At 35.6% G+C, this 27,196-nt stretch overlaps 1 protein-coding gene across 1 annotated transcript in view; it reads left to right on the top strand.

Annotated features, from left to right (window-relative positions):
* The window catches only part of erbb4b (erb-b2 receptor tyrosine kinase 4b), a 176,076-nt gene that overhangs the window by 23,993 nt on the left and 124,887 nt on the right, over positions 1-27,196 (top strand). The window contains exon 3 of the mRNA XM_085374300.1: positions 12,791-12,977. Coding sequence (XP_085230426.1) covers positions 12,791-12,977 — 187 coding nt within the window. The remainder of the gene's footprint in view (positions 1-12,790; positions 12,978-27,196) is intronic.

The following is a 27,196-nucleotide window of genomic DNA, read 5'->3' on the forward strand; positions in this document are numbered from 1 at the left end:
AAGCTTTGAAGACTTGGTACTATACAAGCACATTTTTATATAAACCTTTAAAAGGCAGTTGTAATATTGATTTTGCCCATTGTTTGTGTTTTTTATTCTGCACATTTCCTTATAACATTCAATAATACTGTCAAAAGTTATACAGCAAAAGTGATGGTCGTCTACTGTATTAACATACTTCCGCTATCCACTGCCCCTAAATGATAGTGCAGTGGCCAAATTACAGGAATTATATAAAGTATACCTAACTAAACGGGTATTGAAGGAAAGTGGTAGCATGAATTATATGCCTTTCTCTACACACTCTGTATTGATGGTTCTCATAGCATAGGATAAGGTGAACACCACACTATTCATTTCCCTGCCAAAAGGTGGGAATCGGTCTTAATGACAGAGGGCTTTCTAGCTCAATTCAGGAACTGTCAGGGAGGTGAAATGGGAAAGACTGCCATGATGAGAGACAGCAAAAGAGGGTATGGATGTGTGTGTATGTGTGGCTGTGTATACTTTTTCCTGCCTACAAGTCCATGAAAGGCAAGGAGCGTTCAGTAAACACAGCAGATTAAAAAATAAAGATAGACATTATATATTACCCAATATAAAATTCAGTAATGTATTTTTTAATAAATAATTTAACATTGCTCTTTGTTTTTTAAATGCATTGTTCACTAACATAAATGAAGGAAGAAAAATAGAGGAAAATATTTTAAATCCACTCCAGTACATCACCACCCCCAATTATGATCTCAGTGATAAACATAAAGTGAAATCAAAGCTATTAGACAATGAAAACTGAAAATGCATCAGCTTCTTAAAAGTAAGCTGCTGAGTGGCAGAACAGATGTACTGAGTTGCTATATACTGAACAGGTGGGTGTAAAATGTTTTACAGGGATTGCAAAGTCTTTGTGGACTTTCATTACACACCGTAAATGAGTTTGGCTCAAAAGTCTAATGCTTAAAAATAATAATAATAATAATGGAAAGCAATGACAGCAAACATTAATCAGAGCTGTTGCTGTAGCTCCTTAACTTGGCCAAAATTCAGGAAAGCAGGACTCCTTCAGCACGTGTCATGGTCCTGGGCCATGTGGGCCCAGTATTCTTAGTTCCTTGTATTTTTGTATTTCGTTCCTTATTTAGGCCATGTCTTCTGAGTTGCCCTGTTGTGTTGTTCCCTAAGTGTTTTCCCTTCATGGCTTTTACCCCCTGTGTGCCCCTCTGTGTATCTGTGAGCCCTCGTCTCTCCTTATGTTTTATTCCATGTTTCCCCTGCCCATTATGTCTAAGTTCTCCCCGTGCTCTCTCTCCTCCTGTCGGAACCTCTGTGCCTGTACATGTCATGTTCAGTTCACCCCGCCCTGTCTCGTTATGATTATCAGTGTCACCTGCGTTCCCCGTGTGTGCCCACTTTCCTCGTTTACCCTCTGTGTATTTCTGTCTGAGTCTCCCTCTGTTCGGCGTCGCGTTCTCCCTCATGCCGTGTGTGGTTCTCCCCGTGTCTTCCGGTATATGTTACTTTAGCTTTTCCCAGTTTAGTGTAGTTTTGCATTGCTTTTGTATCATCGTTATTGTTTATCACCTGTCAGCAATAAAGCTGCATTTTGAGTTTATCCCCCGTGTCTGTGAGTTTGCAATTTGGGTCCTCATCCTGCCTGCCACACGGCCGAATCATGACAGCACGAGCAGTGATGGCAAACTAGCACTGACTTTCCATGACACTTGCAAACAGTAATAGTATTTTAGTTGGCCACTGTGGCACAAGTTTGGTTATATTTTATTCTTTTAGATTTTCAGGATAATCAGTGAGTCTCAGAAATACAAATTTTGTGTTTAATTATGTTAAAAGCCAGTCAGTATCATATCTGATCAAAGTACCAACTGGCAGAAACACTGATCTCACAGTTTTGATGACTGATAACTGCAATATGCCCGACATCTGCATCAGAACATACCCAGAATAAGGTCATTTTTATTTTTAACATGTTCATTACATAATTATTTAGTGTAACAAACAGTCAATATACTGGATGAAAACAAGACAAAGTGAAAAATAAAAGGAAATAAAATATTGATTTTCTCTCGGTTTACTTTCCTAAGTAAAGCAAGAGGAACTGTGTCATGATTGTTGTGTGAGCTTTGACTAAGGGAGGTGAGTTAGATAAGCTGAGAGACATGACCAAATGTGCCACCTCCATCTATTACTACATCAGCAAAGTTGAACCTTTTGCTTTGTCCATAAGAACAAAAATAAAAGGCAGACGTTGTAACAGTCTAACATATGTCCCTTTTTCTGTTCAGACACCGCAAACATCTGAATCAGTGTCTGACCAAAAATCTGCGTAATAATTTTTAAGAAAATCACCACATGTCTCATACAGATGGAAAAAAAAAAAACATTCCAGATAAAAAAGAAGCATCAGAGTCCTCAGATGCTGCATTTAAATAAATGCTTTATATTTATTGATCTTATATTTAGGATGAGTAAATACATACTTGTTTTTGTATATTTCTGTGGTAGCCCAGTTTGTGCTTTTTACACATTCACATTGTTCTCAGATCTTAGCACAATAGCCTGGAAATCATAAGGCTACAGATACAATTTAGTCTGACACCCTCTTAAAACACTAGAACCAGAGATGGTATTGCGGTGATGAGGGTATTGCAGTGGACCTGTTAGTTTTGCTACATCAGTTTCCTATCCGGGGTCTACTAAATTATTTTAATTGTGTACACTGTAAACCCGAATAAGTTACCAGAACTCAAAAAAATTGAGGCAATCGATTGCCTCAATTTTTTTGAGTTGATCAACTCAAAAGCCAAATTTTTCCAGAACGTAAAAGTTTGGATTACATGGTACTTGTATCTTTTGAGAACGGTCAACTCAAATATTTGCAGTTAATATGACTTAAAGTTTCAAGTTTACAAATTCAAAGAAATAAGTTCACAGAACTTATAAAAAATAAGTACACAACTACAACATTTTTATGTTAACAAAACTCAAATGTTTATTAGTTTGTGTTGTCATTATTTTAAGTACACGTTAGTCAAATATGTTGACTACTTGATACTTAAAAACATGTGACCCAAAACTTAAAATTTTTGAGGCAATTGATTGCCTCAATTACACTGAGTATCGGTAACTTAATATGCAAAAGTCATAAACATCTGCCATTGAACAGTATCTTGCCTGCTCCCTTTTAGCACTATGTTGAAATTAAATACATTTAAAAAAAAAAAAATTACATAAATTAAAAATAATTAACAAAAACATTTATAAATTAAAATAAGTAGACCAAAAATTGTTTAGTCAGGAAAACTGTCAGAGTAATGAAAAATAATAATTAATAATATCAAAATGTGCTTTTGGCTCTCTGGCTAATATCTGAATAAGACAACAAGGCAGCAATTTGAGTGAATTACAATGCTATTTGTTTTACATTAACCAGTATCAAACAGTGAAATTTAGGTCATCTTGCGCAGCCCACAATGTTTTGGAAATAGTATTACGAAAAACATTAAAACATACAAAACATTAGTGTTGCTTTGCATTATGTTAATGAGAACAAAGGCACGTTGTATAGTTTGGACCTATTGGCTGAACACCTGTAGAGTAATCTAATAATGTTTTGAGGCATTATTTAGATGAAAGGAGAGAACTTTGAACTAGCCTTTTATAATGCTTCACCCTGCATCCTTCTTTCAGATGAGTTCCTACATAACCAAGTCATTCTTGAGGGTCTGTAACCTGGGTGACAGTTTACCACTTTCTAGACCAAATAAAATCTTTTGAGTAAATTCTAAAGTGTTGGTCAGGGCTTTGGGGTAGCTGAGGTGAAGTGCATAGATCAGTCCAAACATTACTAGGAAGGCTTCACCAAATCTGGGGAGACTGAACACGGCATCACTTTCAATGACGACAGAGATTTTCACAGGTTGGTAGTGAACTGGACTTGTTGTGTGATGGTCACTGATGACAGTGAAGAGGGCCACTTCAACACCATCAAGCTCCAACTCATCAGATTCGTCCTGAATTAATGAAAAAGAGATACTAATCACAATCTAACCCAAGAAATACAACAGACGACATATAATTTCTCATTTTACCAACTCCCACTGAGATCCAATACCTCTTTTACAAGGGAGACCTGAGTCTCACTGTAAGAGGTGAAAAACAGAAGATCCATGTTCTGCACACATAAATCAGCTAATTCACCAGAGAATCAAGTGGTGTGAGATAGACTGAAACTAAGCTAAAGGAAATACACAGGAGTAGACTAAACAAAGGTAAGTCCAAACAGTGCATCAAAATACATGTTTGTACTTTGATGCACTGTTTATATACACAGTAGTATCTGTTAGATACTTAAGGACACTCACAGTGCAGGTTCTGAAAAATCCAGAGACATCCTCATGCAGATAGACAGGAAGGGCAGGGAGAACGGTAGTGCACTTGGTGTGGATATCATGGATTTCCTATTTCCAGATAAAAACAGAATTTTATATACTGGTGAGTTTACTGAACAACAACAAAAACAACAGTCAAATCAGAACATATGTCCACAAATAACCTGTTCACATCTTTAATACAGTCAGACAAATAGCAAACACAAAGTGGAGTAATAGCAAAATTCAAAAAGCTCATTTAAATCATTGAACCTGTCCAATGTTCCACTGGTTCAACCTATGAAATGTGTAACAATCTATTATTACCTGTTCATTGTGAATTCTTAGAATTTCAACCAGGGCATCTGCTGTCTTCCCAGTTTTTGATGCCCTGGCTGAATAAGGTCATCAGTCGAGGAAGATGGCGGTCAAGTTCAGCGTAGAATGTATTGGGCAGGTTCTGATTTGTAATCCGCTGAAACTCTGCATACAACTACAGCAGAAGGACAATACAGTTCAATTTGAAGAATCTCGCACATCTTTATAAAGCAGCAAAAAGCTGCCACATGAGTAAGAATTACAATTTTCATTTTAAACAGAGCTGATCCATATTACCTCAGACTCCATTTTTAGAGCAGGCCAGAGGTCCAAGAGCTCCTTCACAACCCTAACCCTGCACATATAGTTTAAAATATAGCGTTTCTAACAAGAAAACTGCTTGAAAGCACTCTCACTGCAGACAGGCATCTCCGTTGTGTAACTGCAGGGACAACGGGCTTGTTTGGACCCAACTATTCTGAGTCATGAGAGGGGGTTTAAAAATTTAGAGAGATTAAAATACTTTGTTTCATACTAGGCGACCGGGCGCCACCTCTAGAGCAAGTAGTATCTAACTTTTTAAACAGCCTGCGACCCTCATTACAACAACTTAATGCTAGCTCTGCAAGCGCAAAGTTTCCTTCGGGGAGAGCAGCAAAGCACATAAAAAACACGGACCGACTTTTCTGCTATTCTTTTCGACACGCACCCAAAATACAACTAAATATTCGTATTTTAACAATAAACTAATATCAACATTGAAAACTTACTGTAAGTCCAGTGATGCTAGTTGCTGCCGTTAGGTCCAACTTTCTCCAGTCGTCCGTGTTGCCTCTTTGGTGCTGTTCCCGCCCATATACCTTTACTTCTTCTGTGTTTCGTATTAATGCTCATTAGCGCCGCCTTCCGCTTCGGAGGGTGAATCAGAGATTAACTCGGAATAAAAATTGATTCCTGCAGCTGCTCAACACTTACGGAAAAAATTAAAAATATATATGTAGGACACAGTGATAAAACAATGAATATTAAAATAAATACATTTTGTCTTCCACTAATGCATTTAAGACAATTTGATTTTACTTATTTGGTGAAACACTTTGAGATTTTATTGTATTTTAGCATGTGCTACATAAATTAAGTTTATTATTAAATCCTACCTACTTGAAACAACAAAAATAACAGGACTTTACCATTCTTATATGTCCTAACTTAACTGTGTTACGTTGTGCTTAAGTTATTATTTTAAGTGATGCTTACTTAATATAGAAATAGTTAAATTCAATCAAATATTATTAGTTTCATTTACTCAAAAAGAAGAACATGTTATACGAACTTGACATATTTAAGTTAACAGAACTTTTTAAAGACTTTGAGTATACACTACTTAATCTGTTTAATTACTTTGAACATTCGGGTTTACAGTGTATATAAAAGTTCTGTCTGACCTATGTAGTACACATGGGAGATGCACTGTATATCTGAAGAACTGAAAGAGGCTCAAGACACTTGCCCTAATGGCATAGTATGTAAAATATAGGATTGGACACAGACCTATGATAGCCACATTTAAGGGAAATTGAAATAAGCTGGCCTCATCTTATAAGTTCCCTCTGTGAAAGCTTAAACCGCAGGTGTCGAACTCCAGGCCCCGAGGGCCCGTGTCCTGCAGGTTTTATATATCGCCCCGGGTCAACACACCTGAATCAAATGATTAGTTCATTACCAGGTTTCTGGAGAACTTCAAGACATGTTGACGAGATAATTTAGCCATTTAAATCAGCTGTTATGGATCAAGGACACATCTAAAACCTGCAGGACACTGGTCCTCGAGGCCTGGAGTTTGACACCTCAATGCCAATATTGTCAAGAAAGTTGTGAGAGATTTCTTTTCTACTTATATAACCACCTTTCCTGAAAATACACCATAGACCAAATAGAATTATGAAAATGCTTTCTAAGAAATTCTGGCTCTCCTGGATTAAAATGAGATTGTACGTGTACTCGATTTTCATACATTATGCGTTACCGTTTTTCAATCCATTTCTCTTTCTTCATATGATTGTTTCACTGTTTAGCCTTTCTTTCCTTCAGAATTTGAGGATGGTGTATTCTGTCAATGATGCATTCACCTTACAGGGCTTTTTTGTCATCATGCTTGACAAGTCGACTGTCATCCTGTCGCAACCAATGACACTCCAACTGAGTACTACACATTGCCTCTCCGTACATCACTCTGAACAGGGACTTCTCAAAGTCACCCATTCTTGCCAATCTCATTAGCCAGCAACAGCCAACCCAAATATCAACCACATGCCAAACCCACACTTGTTAGTAACAAATATCAGTTTATGATGTTTTATCTTGCATTCAGTCGTCATAAAATTATTTGTAACTTTGTGATTTTTTTTTATTTCAGTACACTTAAACTAGTTTTTTTGCTTTGTTATAAAGATAATATAATATTTTCCCTCTGAAATCCTCACTTGTGCTTGAGTAAAGTAGTATTCCTAGAAAACAGCTGGCATTCTCCCACTGTAGAGGCAAAGGAAGGACGTGGAACGCCAACAGAGAGGTTTCAAATCTTTCATGTCACTTGTTCTTTTGGCTTTTGTTACCACTGTTAACAACAAAAAAAATCTGTCTAATCTCACACAAGAATGCCTTTGTACAGCCACACAGGCATCATCATGCACACACACACTAACAGATACACACGTTTGCACACGCAGACACACACATAAGCACAAGACAAGTGGTGTAAGAAACACAAGTGAGAGTTTCTCTTCATCGTCAAAGATGAGTCATCATAATCAACTTGCCAAGGCAATAAAAGATACTTCTGTGATTCCGATACATACACTGGTGTGCATACTTCCACACAAATACACACATACATCAAAGGCAGTATCACCTGCAGGTGTTTGAAGTGGCTCATATTGGGTTTGAGCCACTCCAGAAGGATTGAGGTATTACTGAGGAGCTGGTGGGTTGTAGGTGGGCACTTGGCACGGCAACACTTCTGAGGCTGAGAATGAAAAAAGGATACCAGTTTCACCAGGGCCACTTAATGGGATGGCGTCGCAACATCATATTATAACCGATTTAGGAAGTCATTTGCCTTTATTCACAATAGAGTTAATTTCAGAAATTATTGTCAAAACAGTAGTAAAGCACTATGGGACAACTGCCAGCCAGTAATATTTCCATTATATGCCAGTTCCACTGAAGGTGATCTCCTGGAAAAAGTCAGGAGGTTTTCTTACTTACATCTGTGTCTGTGTACAAATGTGGATGTGAGCTCAGGCAGAGGATTTAAGCAACCGATATGGAAATAGAGGATGGAGGCTTAGCGATGCAAACCTTAAGCCCACCCCCAGTGCACTTCTGTGTATCTGACTTCAGTGACCGCAGCCCTGCAGAGCACATATCTTTGCCTCAATATGTATGGAAATGAGAGGCAATCGTGCTAACGTGTGTTCAGTGTCTTCAAACATGCTAATGGTGCCGATGTCCTCCACCCGCAGCCTAACATTTCACCTTTTCCTCACACCTTTTGGTTTACTCTCTGTCTCTTCTGACCTGGAACAGGTATGTTTTTAATTATGCGTAAGAATACACGTAAGACTAGCCTAGTCCACTCGTCTGAGCTTCTCCTGCAGTGTGCAGAAGAAAATCTTCTGCTCTTTCTCCTTCCTTCACTGACTCTACCCCCAAAACCTCCCTCTCTTCCTTTAGAAGTCAGGGATTGAAGGACTCGATTTCAAAACTGTGCACGTCTCAGTGACTCAAGTGAGGTTTTTGTTCCGCTGCCACACTTCCGTTCACAAATGCTCCAGCGTAGGGAGGAGGGAGAAATCCCTGTTAATCTAGTGAATCTGGCTCTCTAGGTCTTTTTTGTTCACTGTTGCTGAGATCCTGACGCATTGATCTCTTAGGAGGCATGTAGGGTGTGTGGTTGGATGAACTGAAAAGTTGCTAGAGGGAGTCTGACGTCCAACTGTAGACATAATCTCTTTTTTTTTAAAAAGCTGTCTTTATTCACTTAAGAGATTGCAGATGATCAACAGTTTGCACTGACCTCTTTGAATTTATAATGATGCATTGGTATAAATAATTACTTGTGTTACTTGTGTTAAGATTAAAAAGAAATCCTGAAAATGCATGCAAAGACCATTGCAACTTAGATTTCTGGAAGATGTGGCCCACGCGCCTATCGACACACTGAAGAGCTATTTTTATTGGTAGAAATCCAGGACAACATTGTGTCATGGTGTTATATTTAGCAGGTAATTTAATGCTCTAATTTCACTGTAGCTAAATTGAGGGCATAATGCAAATCATTGTATTTAGTGCTAATATAGACATAGAAAAACTGTTGCACTGGCACCTGTGCAGTCTGCATTGATAATCACATCAGCTTCTTTGCATTAATATCTGTTTGAATGTTATATATAGATATACCCCTTTGGGAACTTATGCATCAAAACGTGTTGAAATCCAGGTTCTTGTCTCCCTGAAGTACTTTTACTATGCGCTTGGCCTGCACCAGTGGTATTGCCAAGGGGTGCTTGTTTTGTTGATCTGTGTTTAATGAAAGTGACCACGCACAGAGCAGATTCGGCCATTAGCTCAGCAAGAGCCTGTAATCACTACAAGTTGTTTCCTTTTTTTCTCACAGTTCATTATTGAACAAACATTCTGTGGGGGGGAGACATGTGCTTCTGCCACTTCCTTCTCCCTCTTTTTATTCCCTTTGCAGTGTTGCACTTTCGAAGCTATCGATTTGGTGGCTTGAAAATAACAAACGACAGCTATGTGAGTGGGACAACAAACAACCTCAGAAAATACAATATAAAAGGCATCTGTGAAGTATGTGCCTTGAAGTAATTATTAGCTACTGTATATGCTTAAATTTAATCAGCCAGAGCTGATTGCTTTTGCTGTTGTGTGCTGCCCTCAGTCTTCTGTGAGGAAGAAAGAGTACCTGGATATGGCAGTGTCCAAGGCTATGTCACAGAGTGCCGCATATTTGGTTTTGTAGCAGGGTTGAAAAGACCTTCAAACTCAGTGGGGTGAATGTGACTCATCTAAAGACCTTGCCAAACTCTGTGTTGACATGGAGGCAAAGAGTACTACATGCACTCACTTGAAAAAAAGCTCAATATATTCTCTATGTACACACACTCTTGATTCAAATCAATAAATGTACATTTATGGTGTGGTCAAGTTTAGTTGCACCATCATAATGCTCCTCAACGTTTGAAGCCTCAAACCCACCACTGCTCTTATTAATTCACTGGATATTTTCATCAGCACAAAGAAGTTTGTGCTATGTCCTTTTTTCTCCAGGTAGTTTTTAAATTGATAAACACATTCAGAGACATACTGAATGTAACGTCCCCATCAATCACTCACATAGGTACACAGACACTCAAGGCCTGTCTGTTTCTATTAATGGTAATCAGCTGGGTAATGATGACAGAGCTGCGACTGTGGCTTACTTACTGGTGGCTGATGGCCATGCTCTCTGACAGCTGTCAGCCGCCATGACTACACTGCCAGGGCCCTCCTTAGGACTTATTTCAGCTCAGTACATCAGCTGCAGCAGCACTTCACACACAGACTTGTTGATTATCAGCATCAGTGGGCCAGCGTGGAAAGACTTCTCTGACCGCCTGTCTGCTAATGACAGCCACCATGATGGTGGATGGGAGAAAGAGGACACAGCCTGTCACTTTGATTCATGCAATAGCAGATCCAACTGGATGGCTTCTTGCCAAAGTCTCGACAGTCGTTATATCCCCTCCTAAATGACATTTAAAGTGTGAAGCAGTGCCTGTCCTTGTGGCTCAGTCACCCCAGGCCAGGCCCCAGACACGAATCCCGAACCCTGTGCCAAGTTTTGAAGTAAGGTCACAAACCCCACAGTCAATTCTTCTCCTAGATGCCTGAACTCAGCTCATTGGCATTATTGAACGACCTTGAAGACAGATGCTTAGAGTACATTACTTAGTTTGTTTGATTTTTTGTCTTGTAGTCCTCTTTTTTTTTTAAATTCTTTTGCTTTCCTATTTTAATCTATTTTATTATTGTACCTATGTCCACCTAAAAATTTGAACAAATACATCAAAAGCAAATGTAAGGTGAAGTATGCATGTCTGCTATTGCTTTGCAAATAAACAGGATAACACGCAATCGCTGAATTATTTCAAATGCTCTGTCCTGAGTTTGGCTAAAACCTAAACAGAAAATAGATGTTAGAATTGGTCATTCTGGCTAATTCTGTCACTGATATTTAAGAAATGGGAAACTTCTGTCTGTATATATTTGTTTCTGCATATTACCACTATGAATTTTAAATGTAAGTGCAGACTTTCAGCTGTAATTCAGTGGGTTTAACAAAAAGATTGTATAAAAATCAGAGGAACTAGTGAATTTTTTAATACAATCCCTTCATTTCAGTGGCTCAAAAGTAATTGGACAAATTATGTAACGGAAAATACTCATTTAGGGTATCTTTTGACTCAGCTTTTTGAGTTGGTTTTTTTTTGTGACTTTTGTATTATAAGGGTGGTTAGGTTCCAGTCCTACAGTTAGACTCAAGTTTAGTTGTTTCTATGTTTCTGAGTTTCTTGCTCCCCAGTTTGTAGTTTCCTCTCTGTTAGGTTTTTCTGTCTCCATGTTTGTATCTCTCTCCGTGTCTCTCGCTCGCTCTCTCGCTCACTAACCTTTTTCCCCTGTTCCTCTCCTTGTGTCTCATCTTTTGCCTCCTTGCTTGTTCGTCCCCTTTGCTGTGTGTTAGGTCTGTGTCTCAGTGTTTCTTGTTTTATCTCACGTCCTGTGTTCAGTGTGTTACGTTTTGCTTCCCCGTCTCGTCGCATCCAATTCACTGCAGTTTCACTGTTTCCACTCTTGTCATGCCTCAGTGTATTTATTGTTTGTCTTTCTCAGTCCTTTGTCGGTGCGTCTGCAAATCTCCTGCTAAATCCTCCTTGTGTTTCCACATTTCCTCGTTAAAATCCGGTCGGTCGGTCGGTCGGTCGGTCTTTCTTTCTTTCTTTCTTTCTTTCTTTCTTTCTTTCTTTCTTTCTTTCTTTCTTTCTATGTACCAGACTGTAGATTTTTTCCACTCCTACTATTGTAGCAATTTCTTGGATGTTTTTTTTTTCTGTTTTCTCAGCTGAAGTGTAGCTTGTTTCACCTGCATGGAGAGCTCCTTTGACCGCATGTTGTCTTTCACAGCAAAATCTTCCAAATCCAAGCACCACACCTCAAATAAATTCCAGGCTTTTTATCTGCTTAACTGATAATGACATACATGTAACAAATTAATTGCCCAAACCTGCCTATAAAATAGCCTTTGACTTAATTGTCCAATTACTTTTGGTCCCTTTAAAAAGAGGGTGGCACATGTTAAGGAGCTGAAACTCCTCAACCCTTTGTCCAGTTTGAATGTGGAAACCCCCAAATAAAAGTTGAGAGTCTACACATTATGTCCATGTCTATTATATATATATATATATATATATATATATATATATATATATATATATATATATATATATATATATAAAATAGACAATTGTAGTTATAACTACAATTGGAACATGTTTCAGTAAACATGTAAAAAAAACTAAACTTGTGTCATTGTCCAAATATATATAATAATAACGAATATACTGAACTGCAAAATAGGCAATGTTAACATCAATTATATTTCTGTCAAATTATAATTTGTTACAGACACTAAACATGAGGTTTTTGAACTAATAACAGTTTCTGGAAGACGCTAAAATGGATGTTCTTGCAGAAATTCAGTGTTATCTTTTTTCTTGATCAATTAGATATTATGTGATGAATTTTAGCCTGAGAACATGCAGCCACTATAAACACAGAACTGTGATAACCTTGTGCCTTTTGCCTTTACACTAACTTGTTTACTGAATTAATTTTACATTCGCCATGAGAAGCACAAGTTGTTTTTCTTCTTCTTTTTCCCTAGAAATGTGTTGTTAGTGTTTTCATCTATGCAACATGTACACACTTAAATTGCACACTAACACTTATTTCCATACCTCTATCCACAGTCTATCAGGGAAGTGACAGGCTATGTGTTGGTGGCTCTGAACCAGTTTGACTACCTGCCATTAGAGAACTTGAGAATCATCCGAGGAACCAAGCTATACGAGGACCGCTACTCCCTTGCAATCTTCCTCAATTACAGACGTGATGGAAACTTTGGCCTGCGCCAGTTGGGTCTAAAAAATCTCACAGGCAAGTTGAATTATTTTTTGGTTACTTACATTTTTTTATGTTAATGGACACGTAATGAGTAAAAAAAAAAAACAATCCAGCTTCAAAACACCTGTAATATCAATTTTTACAATTCAGAGTTGAGTTAGAAGGATCACATTAAAATCAGCTGTGTGTATTAAGAAAAATTATAACAAAAGGTGATGAAAATAGAGGAATATTTTCATTTTATGTTGTTTTTAGGCCTCCGTGCAAGCAATAGTTAGGGCAAGAGGCCCATTCCATGAAAAAAAAAAACAGTGAGTGTCTCCAAAATGATCCCCTCAGAATCACAATGCCTTTAGTACAAGAACATGCAAAGCACATGAAAGTTTATAATTATTGCAAGTCTCACAGTCTAAAGCCAAATTCCCATTTATGCTCAGCATGACTTTGCTATTGCTACCAAATTTGAGCATTTATATCATGGATACACTTGAGCTTCAAAAACAAAACTCCATCATTAATATCTTAGTCATGGAGTATCAAACACTAGAAGTCTAGATGTTTTCTGATAATTCACAAACTTCAAAAGTACTTTTTGGGTAAACTTTAAAGGGTTGTATCACCATGTGGTATATTTAGCTGATCAAAACAAGTTATAGAATATGAAAGGTTTCTTTTTTTACCTATATTTTGATATCAGGCTCATCTTCTAGTTGTCATTCCTTAAAATATTCCTTAAAATATATTTTTTTTTCTGCTTCTGGAACTTAAGAAATTAAAAAATCACAATTTTAAAAATGTCAAATTTTAAACTATCACCATGTAATTTAAAGGTCTGTGACTCTGAAAATATTCAGTATTTAACTATGACTCATGGAAGTCGTGACTGGAGTTTTGTCAAACAAGATTAAAAAACTCAAACATACAGCCATGGATGTAAACTGCAGCTTGACTCTTTTGGCAAAGACACAGAGCATACTGTATGTATACTTGCACTTATAATTCACATTGCACAGTCAAACAATTTAAGTGTGCTGGAAGTGGGTTACTCTTTACTTTTTTTCTTTATAGTGACGGGTGCTGTTATCACAGTTCACCTTTTTATATGAAGGGATGTTATACCATCTGACAAAGTTGAGAAAATACATCTAATTTATTATTTCCAGCTATTGCTCAGACAAAACGTATTCTTGTATGAGTTACCACCTGAAATCTATTTGAGAATATTGTGTCCCAGTGATTGCTGATAAACTGTGTAGTAAGAAAGAAAGGATTGTGTGGGCGGCTCTGCCTTTTTATGAAAAATGATCCAGTGCTAGAAGGTTATCTTCTGCAGACTGACCCTGAGGTCAGCACAAAATGAACCTCTAGACTCGCAAAAAAGATGCACAGCTTTTCCACTACAGAGCAGCACACCTTTCTTGCAGTGTGTTCGAAATAAGATCAAAGCTGCCATTCACTCATCTTGAAGCTAAATCCAACATCACAAATGATCAAAGCGGGCGAAGATATGGACAGAATCGATACATTGTGGTGGCTGAATAAGAGTAAATAAGGGTTTGCATGACCCTTGGCAGCTCTGATAATGTTCAAGATGGAGAAATAGATACATTAAGTGATCAATGCATCAGCACATCTCTATGCTTGTGTGTTGATCGCAATAAAAATGTCATCTGCCACACATGTTAGCTCTTGTTCTGCAGCAGCTTTGACATTAATAATGAATATCTGTATTGTTGCCTACATTTAAAAATTACAATAACAAAACATAAATAAATAAAAACAATAATAACTTTTCTTAATTGCTTACTCAAAGTGGGTCATGTTGGGGCGGTGTCTGTTGCAGGTGACATACTAGTACACGTCTTTGGAAAAACTAATTGAATATCAAGTGCAAAAACTGTCACTTTTCTAAAATGTTTGGTCTGCTGTCATGAAAAACAGTCTGACATCCACAGGACAGCGTTAAGAATGATATATGAATGATTAGTACCACAAAAAATGCACGCATGTTACGACTGATAAGGAATGTTGTTTTAAAATTATTTCTTAATTAGAACGCTCTTAAATCAGATTTACAGCACACAGAATTTACTAGAATTGAACAACTAGCTATCTAAACAATACAGACACAATATAAATAATTCCAAGGGAAACACTGAGTCATAAGAAGAAGACAGTGACATTGGCTTGTTCAAAAAATGTAAAAAGAAAAGAACAAAATGACCTAGTGAAATTTTTGAATTTATGAAGATGTGTGAGGATGGTACTGAGACTGTGCCTTCCTTACTTCTTCCAAATTCACTTTCTAAATAATTCATTGTTGTCTTCAGCTGTTCTTTCCTGGTTGTTCCCCAGAGTTGCGAGAAACAACGCAGCCATCAGTCTGCATGTGCAGCTTCAGTATGTGCTGGGGTGTTAACGTTCTGCCTTCTATTCTTTCTCACACGTGGTGCCATACTTGGGGAATTACATTTGTCCAGCATAGCGTTTTGCTGTGCCCTTCCTTTTCCATTGTGGTGCCAAGTTGAAGTGAGTGCGGAGGGAGGCCAGGGCGGTTCTCTGTGAGAAGCTGCTGTTTGATGTGCCTTCCGTGGCCTCAAGCCATGAAGTAGAGGGGGAAGTTATGCACAACAACCAGGGTCAGAATCTGCTCTACTTCATAACTACGAGTGCTTGTGTTTCACCCTTGTGCTCGCTTTCGTGGTGACAAAAACATGTTGGTTGTTGTTTGTTCTTATTAAGATGCAATCATTTAACGATTAAAGGTTTGGTTTGTGTTGAAGTATATTATGTAGAGATCGGAAATGGCTCTCACGTGTGCTTCTAGAAGAACAATTAATATACCCCACATGGCCCTAATCATCACTTGGTCAGTGTGGGATTACATCAAGGGAGATAAGACACTGAGGTGACCTAAATCACAAATAGCTTGATAGTATTACTTTTAAAAGGACCTATCCTCTTGTGTCTTGAACTTTTCACACATACATGCATGTCAGCTTTGGGTAGATAGGGCCGTTCACGATCATATCTATAACTGTGGACCCTAGAAAACCTTTATACAAACTTGTCACTTCAGAACAAGAAACTTGTCTTGAAGGGTCTATCATATCACTGTTTTTTGTGCAGATGGACCTGACAGTTAAACAAGCTCTTGCTGTGGGGAGAGACAAGTCACTTGTGTCCCAGTTTGTTCTGTTGCAGTTGTCATCATTCTGCTGTGCGCAAGCGGAGAAAGGAAATAAGCTAAAACTATCAGGATAAACCCGCTCCTGTACTTCAAGCAGCAGAGATCAAACTCTTCCTTTCCTTCAGCTGCTGTAGTCCAAAGCAGTCTCATTCATTACGAGGCCTTTGATGTTGCTGTCATATTAGCCCATCGTTCTTCTTGCAGTAGCTCCCAGGGGAAGTGTAAAATGATCAATAAAATTCATAAGCAACATATATAAGAGGATAAAACATATTAAATACATAAGGGGCTAATCGAAAGAAGGCACAGTGAAAGACCCCTTCGGTGCTGAAACCCACACACAGTTCTACTTGGTTTGAAATTGCCTTGGGATGAAATCAATTTGTCGCTAGTATATTGTAGCATTGCACTTATTGATTTTTCTGGTGCACTCTCCGCGAGCTGTGAATGGACTCTCTGGATTTGAGGGGACTGGAGGATGGGGTGGAGGACGTCTCTGGCTGAGCAGGGATAGGACTCCCTCTGATGCACCTTTCAATCAAGCTTAGCTAAGTTATCCTCATGAATATGAAATATAAGGCACAGTCAAGCCGGGGAAAGTTAAGGATAGTGTGTGTGCACGGGGGTGTATAGAATAAGAAATATAGGCACTAAGTGCAGAAAGTTTAGTTTTGTTGTTTGACATTTCTTCCTCTGGAACAAATAACTGTCCCGGCCGTTATAAGACTATTCATTTTTAGGCATTTTGGGTGTTCAAGTGAGCTCTCTGATAGCTACAAGGAAAAGCTTTAAATAAGTCATTCTTTTTACTTCTCCCTATGTCCAAGCAAGAAAAAAGGTTAAATACAGCTGGCTTCTGACATTTTCAAAGTTCCCTATCCATATTTTGATGCATAATGACCCGCACTGTCCTCCTTCTTGCTACGGCAAACATTTTCACCACTTCTGTCTGGATTCACATGAACCCTGGGTAGCCTCTGTGCTTTCACATGGTAATTACAGCCTGCTTCCCTGGCAAAATAATAACAGCCTCAATAAGGAGCACAACACAGATGAGCTTTCTGATTTTGCCACCCCCTCCCCCCCTCCATTTTCCTCATTTCATTTCTTTCAGATTTGTTTTGTGTTGTTGATTCATTTTTCTAACCACCCTACGCCTGCACTGCGTCTGTCCAAAATGAAGCATCCAATCTGAGGCCCCATCTGCTGAATGATCCTCTCTCATCGCATGCATGTACACAAGCCTGTGTTTTACGCCAAGGCGTTAACCACTCCTTCATGGCCCATCTGCTCTCTCTTTGTCTATCCCATTTTTTGTCTTTCTTCCATCTCTTTATCCCTGTCTTTGGCTCTCTGTTGGTCATCATATTTTAGTTGGCTGTCTTGATTTGTCACACTGATGCCTTTCACACAAACACATGCATGCTTGTACCAATCTGTACTGTATGCAAAAGTCTCTTGCGCACTTGAGTCTGACTCTGTTCTCCAAAGGCTACTGCAGTTGTTGAGTGTGGAAATCGACCACGAACATACAATATCATCTGCTCCGTGTGTCCTTCTTAGTGTTATGTGACAGTGATACACAGGGGAAGAAGGAAAAGGATGGAATGGGGCACGTTGACGGGAATGATTTGAGTTAATGTGTTTCCCCCAGACAAGGAACTGGTAAATGGGGGGCATAAAATTGGTGCCTTTTTCTGATCCCCAAGATTTTCGTTCGCCGTCTAACTACTAGTAGACGAAAGAGAAATTCTGCCACGGGAGCCAGAGAAGATTGGTCCAGTGCACATCACAAGAATTCAGCCAAGCCTCTTGCCTGGGAGCCCACATACCTCAGGTCTCCTTCAATTGTGTGTCTAATTGATTACTTCCCATGCAATTACTCCTGTGTCACACTCAATATTTCACCACTGCAGGAAGGGGGCAAGATGGGGCGTCTTTTTGAAGGACGACATTCATATTGTCACATTTGTGAGCCTCTAATGTGGATTGTGGGGAAGCACATGTTAAACTTAAGCCCGAAACAAGCCATGAGTAGTAACTGATATCAAGTGATTGCAGTGTAATGTGGCTTAGAGAGAGAGAGAAATTACCAAAGCAATTTGTTTTTATGCCACAGGTCAGCAAAGCTGAATTCCTCAAAAAGTTTCTTTTTGTGTTTCTTTTTTTTAATGTCTTCATTTAATATAAAGGGTTTTTCACATTTTTAATAAAAAAAAAACGTAAAATATTTTTGTCATTTTTAATTTCTCATTTTTTACAGTTTGGAGTCCTTTAATTAAATGACTTCATATTATTCTTACTTTCCCTTAAATTAACTTATTTTAGCTTTAACATTTTACCCGATTATATTTTTTCCAGGGCCATCTGGATCTGTCACTCACAGCTTGGTCTAAAGGGTGCATGGATATTTCTCTTTTTTATGCTTTTGTTATTTGTTCTGTTCTTCAGTCTTTAATAATGCGATGCCTGAGATTTCATAAGCAGAAAATAAATGTGCTTTATGAAATATTAATGGACAACAATAGCAAAACCTGCCATGAGAAAGGAAAGATAATAATACAAAATGGAGCATCTCCAATTAAAAATGTGTACGTCTCTCTCTCTGTGTGCTGCATTTGGCAAAGAACTGAAATGATGGACTGTGTTGTCTAAAAGTTTTAACAGAGTTCATGCTCCCTTAAATATGTTTAGACTGCAAAGTTTAACTCAAACAGCGGTGACCATTATTATCCCACCTTAGGTTTATTGCATTTTACTTCCCCTTAATCTTTAAAGCTTTAAACTATTCTCTTACCTGCCTGCAAGGAATATAGAAATGTACAAATATTTTGTATAAAAAGCTTTTACAAATCATGAATACAATGAAGAGGAAAATGAAAGTAATAATAACATAATATAGTCAGTAATGTGCAAAAGTCGTTCATATATATATATATATATATATATATATATATATATATATATATATATATATATATATATATATATATATATATATATATATATATATATATATGTGTGTGTACTATGGAATGCCCTTTAGGAAAATATTATATATATATTCCAACCAAAGTCTGAATATATAGAATGATCTTTTGAATATATAGAATGAAGCTTGAATATATAGAATGAAACTTGAATATATAGAATGATCTTTTGAATATATAGAATGAAACTTGAATATATAGAATGATCTTTTGAATATATAGAATGAAGCTTGAATATATAGAATGAAGCTTGAATATATAGAATGAAGCTTGAATATATAGAATGATCTTTTGAATATATAGAATGAAACTTGAATATATAGAATGATCTTTTGAAAATATAGAATGAAACTTGAATATATAGAATGAAACTTGAATATATAGAATGAAGCTTGAATATATAGAATGAAACTTGAATATATAGAATGATCTTTTGAATATATAGAATGAAACTTGAATATATAGAATGAAACTTGAATATATAGAATGAAGCTTGAATATATAGAATGAAACTTGAATATATAGAATGATCTTTTGAATATATAGAATGAAACTTGAATATATAGAATGATCTTTTGAATATATAGAATGAAACTTGAATATATAGAATGATCTTTTGAAAATATAGAATGAAACTTGAATATATAGAATGAAACTTGAATATATAGAATGATCTTCTGAATATATAGAATTAAACTTGAATATATAGAATGATCTTTTGAATATATAGAATGATCTTTTGAATATATAGAATGAAACTTGAATATATAGAATGAAACTTGAATATATAGAATGAAACTTGAATATATAGAATGAAACTTGAATATATAGAATGATCTTCTGAATATATAGAATGAAACTTGAATATATAGAATGAAACTTGAATATATAGAATGATCTTCTGAATATATAGAATGATCTCTTGAATATATAGAATGAAACTTGAATATATAGAATGATCTTTTGAATATATAGAATGATCTCTTGAAAATATAGAATGAAACTTGAATATATAGAATGAAACTTGAATATATAGAATGAAACTTGAATATATAGAATGATCTTTTGAAAATATAGAATGAAACTTGAATATATAGAATGAAACTTGAATATATAGAATGAAACTTGAATATATAGAATGATCTTTTGAAAATATAGAATGAAACTTGAATATATAGAATGAAACTTGAATATATAGAATGAAACTTGAATATATAGAATGATCTTTTGAAAATATAGAATGAAACTTGAATATATAGAATGAAACTTGAATATATAGAATGTATGAACCTCATTTTTAGAGATGATGTGTTTCTGAATTCTCTGCCTTTACAAAATGGCATCAGCTGAACTATTTCAGTACTTTTTAGAGCTTGACAACTGTTTTGCGACAGCTGTTCAAACTGCAAATGGTAGAAATAATTTGAATTTATACTACGTCACCTTGAAGAACACGTTTTCATTATTGCAACATTTCTAGTGCTCATGAATAATGTTCAACAAAATGTTTCTGGGAGAAGATTATGCACACTTCTTGAGGGAATTTATCAATCACTGATGGAGATGTCAACTGAGCTAACACTTCGAGCAGAAGCTGAAGCACATGTTATGGGCTCATTATATCATTCTACATCTCAAAGAGGAAGGTCAAGGTAAGTGATAAAAATGGAAACAAATTCATTCATAATGTGTATGGCACTTGAAAGAGTCAAGAGATGGCAAACAAGATAATGAATGCAAGAAATAAGAAAGAAGTTAACATATTTCTTCTTTTGTTTCTAACTCTTTTAGGTACAACATACCAGCTACTCAGCTGACTGACATGCGAGACTTGGGGTTTAGTTGGATGGCCATATCTCAAATGTTGTCAGTAAATGTTGGAACACTGTACAACCACAGGATACAACTAGTGGACTATGGAAATTTGCAATTTGAACAGCTGTCGCAAAACAGTTGTCAAGCTCTAAAAAGTACTGAAATAGTTCAGCTGATGCCATTTTGTAAAGGCAGAGAATTCAGAAACACATCATCTCTAAAAAAGAGGTTCATACATTCTATATATTCAAGTTTCATTCTATATATTCAAGTTTCATTCTATATATTCAAGTTTCATTCTATATATTCAGAAGATCATTCTATATATTCAAGTTTCATTCTATATATTCAAGTTTCATTCTATATATTCAAAAGATCATTCTATATATTCAAGTTTCATTCTATATATTCAAGTTTCATTCTATATATTCAAAAGATCATTCTATATATTCAAGCTTCATTCTATATATTCAAAAGATCATTCTATATATTCAAGTTTCATTCTATATATTCAAGTTTCATTCTATATATTCAGAAGATCATTCTATATATTCAAGTTTCATTCTATATATTCAAGTTTCATTCTATATATTCAAGTTTCATTCTATATATTCAGAAGATCATTCTATATATTCAAAAGATCATTCTATATATTCAAGTTTCATTCTATATATTCAAGTTTCATTCTATATATTCAGAAGATCATTCTATATATTCAAGTTTCATTCTATATATTCAAGTTTCATTCTATATATTCAAAAGATCATTCTATATATTCAAAAGATCATTCTATATATTCAGAAGATCATTCTATATATTCAAGTTTCATTCTATATATTCAAGTTTCATTCTATATATTCAAGTTTCATTCTATATATTCAGAAGATCATTCTATATATTCAAGTTTCATTCTATATATTCAAGTTTCATTCTATATATTCAAGTTTCATTCTATATATTCAGAAGATCATTCTATATATTCAAGTTTCATTCTATATATTCAGAAGATCATTCTATATATTCAAGTTTCATTCTATATATTCAAGTTTCATTCTATATATTCAAGTTTCATTCTATATATTCAAAAGATCATTCTATATATTCAAGCTTCATTCTATATATTCAAAAGATCATTCTATATATTCAAGTTTCATTCTATATATTCAAGTTTCATTCTATATATTCAAGTTTCATTCTATATATTCAAAAGATCATTCTATATATTCAAGCTTCATTCTATATATTCAAAAGATCATTCTATATATTCAAGTTTCATTCTATATATTCAAGTTTCATTCTATATATTCAAGTTTCATTCTATATATTCAAGTTTCATTCTATATATTCAGAAGATCATTCTATATATTCAAAAGATCATTCTATATATTCAAGTTTCATTCTATATATTCAAGCTTCATTCTATATATTCAGAAGATCATTCTATATATTCAAGTTTCATTCTATATATTCAAGTTTCATTCTATATATTCAAGTTTCATTCTATATATTCAAAAGATCATTCTATATATTCAACTTTCATTCTATATATTCAAGTTTCATTCTATATATTCAGAAGATCATTCTATATATTCAAAAGATCATTCTATATATTCAAGTTTCATTCTATATATTCAAGTTTCATTCTATATATTCAGAAGATCATTCTATATATTCAAGTTTCATTCTATATATTCAAGTTTCATTCTATATATTCAAGTTTCATTCTATATATTCAAAAGATCATTCTATATATTCAACTTTCATTCTATATATTCAAGTTTCATTCTATATATTCAGAAGATCATTCTATATATTCAAGTTTCATTCTATATATTCAAGTTTCATTCTATATATTCAAAAGATCATTCTATATATTCAAGTTTCATTCTATATATTCAAAAGATCATTCTATATATTCAAGTTTCATTCTATATATTCAAAAGATCATTCTATATATTCAAGTTTCATTCTATATATTCAGACTTTGGTTGGAATATATATATATATAATATTTTCCTAAAGGGCATTCCATAGTGTACATATATATATATATATATATGTATATATATATATGTGTATATATATGTGTATATATATATGTGTATATATATATATGTGTATATATATACATATACATATATATATATGTATATATATATATTTATTTATTTATTTATTTATTTATTTATTTTTATTGCTGGGAAACTGGGAAATACTTCCAGTGATTTATTGAAACATATGCAAAGATATATGGAGATGCAAAATACAAGGCAAAACCAGCATTTGCATATTTCTAATAAACTTGAAGGTGAATATTTCACTAGTCAACCTCAAAAATTACTTCCTCTAAACCATCAACAGCTCTATTAGACCCCTAATGCTACAAAACTGTTTATTAATGCTTCAATCTTATGTATGATCGGTCTGTTTCTTTTTATGGGCTATACTCCAAAGGCCTCTAAGGTGGCAGTAATTAAACCAGTTCTTAAAAAGCCATCACTTGATCCAGCACTCATAGGTAATTATAGCCTGACGAAGTTCAAAATTTCATGATAGAGTAGTTGTAAAACAGCTAATTAATCATATTCAGATGAATGGTTTATCTGAAGAGTTTCTGTAAGGATTCAGAATTCATAACAATACAGAAACAGCACTAGTGAATGTAACGATGGGCTTTGACAGTGGACTCATCTCTAGACCTCAGTGCAACATTTAATACCACTAACCACAATACTTTAGTAAAGAGATTAAAACACGCGGGTATTAAAAGGTATTTGGCTGCAGTGGTTCGAATCATATCTGTCTAATAGACTTCAATCTGTTCATGTAAATGTAGAGTTCTGTTCACATGCCAAGGTTAATTATGGAGTTCCAAAGGATCTGTGCTGGGATACAGTCTTTTTGCATTTCACATGGTTCCCCTAGGCAGTATCATATCAAAGACTTATTATATATTTTCAATCCTGTGCAGATGATACCCAGCTTTATCAATCTATGGAGCCAAGTGACAAAGCTGATTAGTTAGGCTACAGGAATGTCTTAAAAACAAAAAGACCTGGATGACTTCTAATTTCCTACTTCTAAATCCAGAGAAAACAGAGTATTGTATTTGGCCCTAAAAATCTTAGAAACATGGTATCTAACCTTACGATATAAAGTGCTCTGAGGTGACCGTTGTTGTGATTTGGCACTAATGTTTGCTAATGTTTTTGTCACTTTTTATGGAATCAAACTCAAAGTAATGTCAGGACTTCCAAGCTTTGAACGCTGCATGGTCGTTCTCTCTCCTGCACTCCATATTATCCATTGTTGATCTACACATGTTTGTTGCTGCCATGAGCGTCACACGCTCAGACGTCATTGTAATGAGACACTCTCACAAACAAAATCACGGTTTAGTAACGCAGTAACGCAGCCTGCTTATGGGAAAGTAACAGTAATCTAATTACCTTCTGGCAATAGTAATCCCTTACTTTACTCGTTACTTGAAAAAAGTAATCGGATTACAGTAACATGTTACTGCCCATCTCTGTTAAGGACACACTGCAGACAATGTAGACATGTTGTAGCAAATATATTTCATACCTGTAAAACTATTATTTTGTTATTTTCATAGATCCAACTACAGAAATGGAGAAAAAATTATTAGTGACAGATCGCTATATACGGAGTGTCTAAAGGTGTAAAACAAAGTTTTATTTTTTTAAAAGCAGAGGTAAAGCTCGACATAGTCCAGCACCAGGGAGCCAAGGCCGATGTCTCTTGTATCAAAAAGAGAATCAGCCCAGCTCTTATTTTGTTCTCCACTTTTCTTCTATCTCTTTAAATATGCTATTTAAAGTTGGTTCTTTGCTAATCTCTGTTCTGTTCACTAGTTCATGCCTTGATTTAGGGAATGTTTTTATGCATCAATGATTCATGGGTTAGTTTTAAGTGGCTAAACAACCAAAATCAAAACAAACAAACAAAACAAAACAAACAAGAAACAAGAAAAGCCTCTGAAAATGGAGACTGTAGAACTACTGCTCAAGACCACAAATTATACAAAAGTCTGGCTCCATGGAAGCAAGAGCTAAAGAAATGAGGAGCGGCTCAAGACATTAGTATAGTACTGCACATTTAGACAGCATCTGGCAAAGTGCAGGGCAGATTAGTGATTGCTTCTTCTGTATGCTATTAAAGCAGTCTGATATAAATTATCCTCCCTAAGTGAGATTGTTTTGGTCAGCAACTTCTTTTAAAGTGTTTTGATGCAGATACATAGAACTGACAATTTTGTCTGTTCTAACAGCAGTTTATGTCATTCTTTATTCAGTTGCTTGTTTTATTTCATGCAAGAATGCTAATGTGTGAATGCATCACACTAGTCCCTACACTCATATCTTGTGTCTCTTTCCAATAAACAATTTACATTTCCTATGATTACACTGCAGACCAGTCTGTCCTCACTGAATAGAATATATTCCAAGACATGACCTTACTTCAGCTTCCCCTTTAGCAGATAATACTGCAATATTATCTGGTAATATCACAATATTCTCATACCTACATACCACTCATTACCAGTTTGCCTTCCTAAAGGAGCCTCTACGGCCTCCTCTAAGTGAGAGTTGACTTTCACCTCATTAAAAGTTAAAGTAGGCGTGGAAAGAATTTTAATGCCAATTAATAATCAAAACACAGTCTTCTTCTCTTTTTCTCAAACATTTCCATCCCCCCAGGCAGTGGCTTAGATCAGACATAGATCCGCCACGATGTAGATGTAAAATTGGGCAAGAGACCAACAGGACATTGTTCTCTTACTTCATAACCACGTTTGAATTGTTCCCTCTTGTTCCAACAGGAAACACAGAAGAGCCCAAGCATGTATGTCTCCTCTGTAGATTATGTAAATTACCATGTGTGCCAGTGCGACTTGGACTTTGCGGTACTTACACCGCAAAGTCCATACAATAGTATACCTCCAAAGGACAAATAAGTAAACTATTTCACTAGAGAAGCATATTAAAATACATACTGTTGATTAAACGGGTCTCTTTTTTCTTTAAAAAACAAAACAAAACACAAAAGCTATGTATGTTTTGGTCAATGAAAATATTACAAATCATATAAATTCTGTAAGTATTTTGTATTAATTATGCCTGTCCTGATTAGGTGAGCACTGCTTTGAGTGTACAAAAGAGATAAAGTAAATATATGTGTGGATACATATAAATCAGTCAAGAGCTTCATACTTTTAAAGATTTAAAAGTTCCAGTTTATACTGTATCGACTTCATTGTCTTTCTTTCTATGTTTCTGAAAATTCAAAACAATCACATGGTGCTCATCATGCTCAGTTTCTGTCACTGACTGGCTGTCATTATGGCTTTACCATGTCAGTTCACGGCTGTGCAAACTTGACACACAGTTTTTACTTTGACCAGACAGAGTTTCTGACAGGCCTTTGATGTCAGAGGCGCTCAGTGCTCATCTCAGAGGAGGAACAAAATGAGTAAGAAAGCAAATAAAATAGGAGCTGACTGGCAGCTCCGTGGGTCTCCGAAGTAACTAAGGAAAATGTCACTTTTTATCAACTTAGTTACAAGGTCTAAATGGACACCTGTGGACTGATGATGAAATGTTTTTACTCTTAAAGACACGAGATGGTTGATATTCATAGAAAGCAATCCTAAAATCACACAGAAAATACTGTTTCTTGTTAACTTTTTTAAATTGTTTATTTTGTAACCGTTGACAGTGTAAACAGTTTTTTTTTTCATTAAATTTTATGTTGACATGTTAAAACAGAAATCAAAAACCTATATTGGACTTTAAGCGTTTGATAGTGTATAAACCTCGAGTCTTTCAGAATATCCTACATCCTGGTAACATATAAAGTACATATTTAAACAGCTGGATAAAAGGTGTTACATTTTTATTAAAAATGCTTAATGTGAATTTAAAAGACACTGCTGTCAAACCTAAATTTAATATCTTTCACTAGTGCCAGCACACACATAAACACACATATTACCCTCGGACCCGACAAGTTCGCCCCTTTCTCCCCTGGCCGTTTAATAATTAATATGCTTATTTTTGTCTCTAAGGCCAAAGCCTTGGGTAAGTGGAACAGCTATTGATGGGGGCAGTGGTGGGTAATGGGACATGAAAAAGACTTTTTTGTCCATCTCACTTTTCCACACAGATATGATGGGTGTTAATACATGCATCACCAGCCATGGCTTCACTAAATATTTAAATTTTAATTGTTTCTGT

Source organism: Diplotaxodon limnothrissa, linkage group LG16 (assembly GCF_057381915.1).
Source record: "Diplotaxodon limnothrissa isolate DT_005_m linkage group LG16, D_limnothrissa_male_GT1.1, whole genome shotgun sequence".
Taxonomy (NCBI): Eukaryota; Metazoa; Chordata; class Actinopteri; order Cichliformes; family Cichlidae; genus Diplotaxodon; species Diplotaxodon limnothrissa.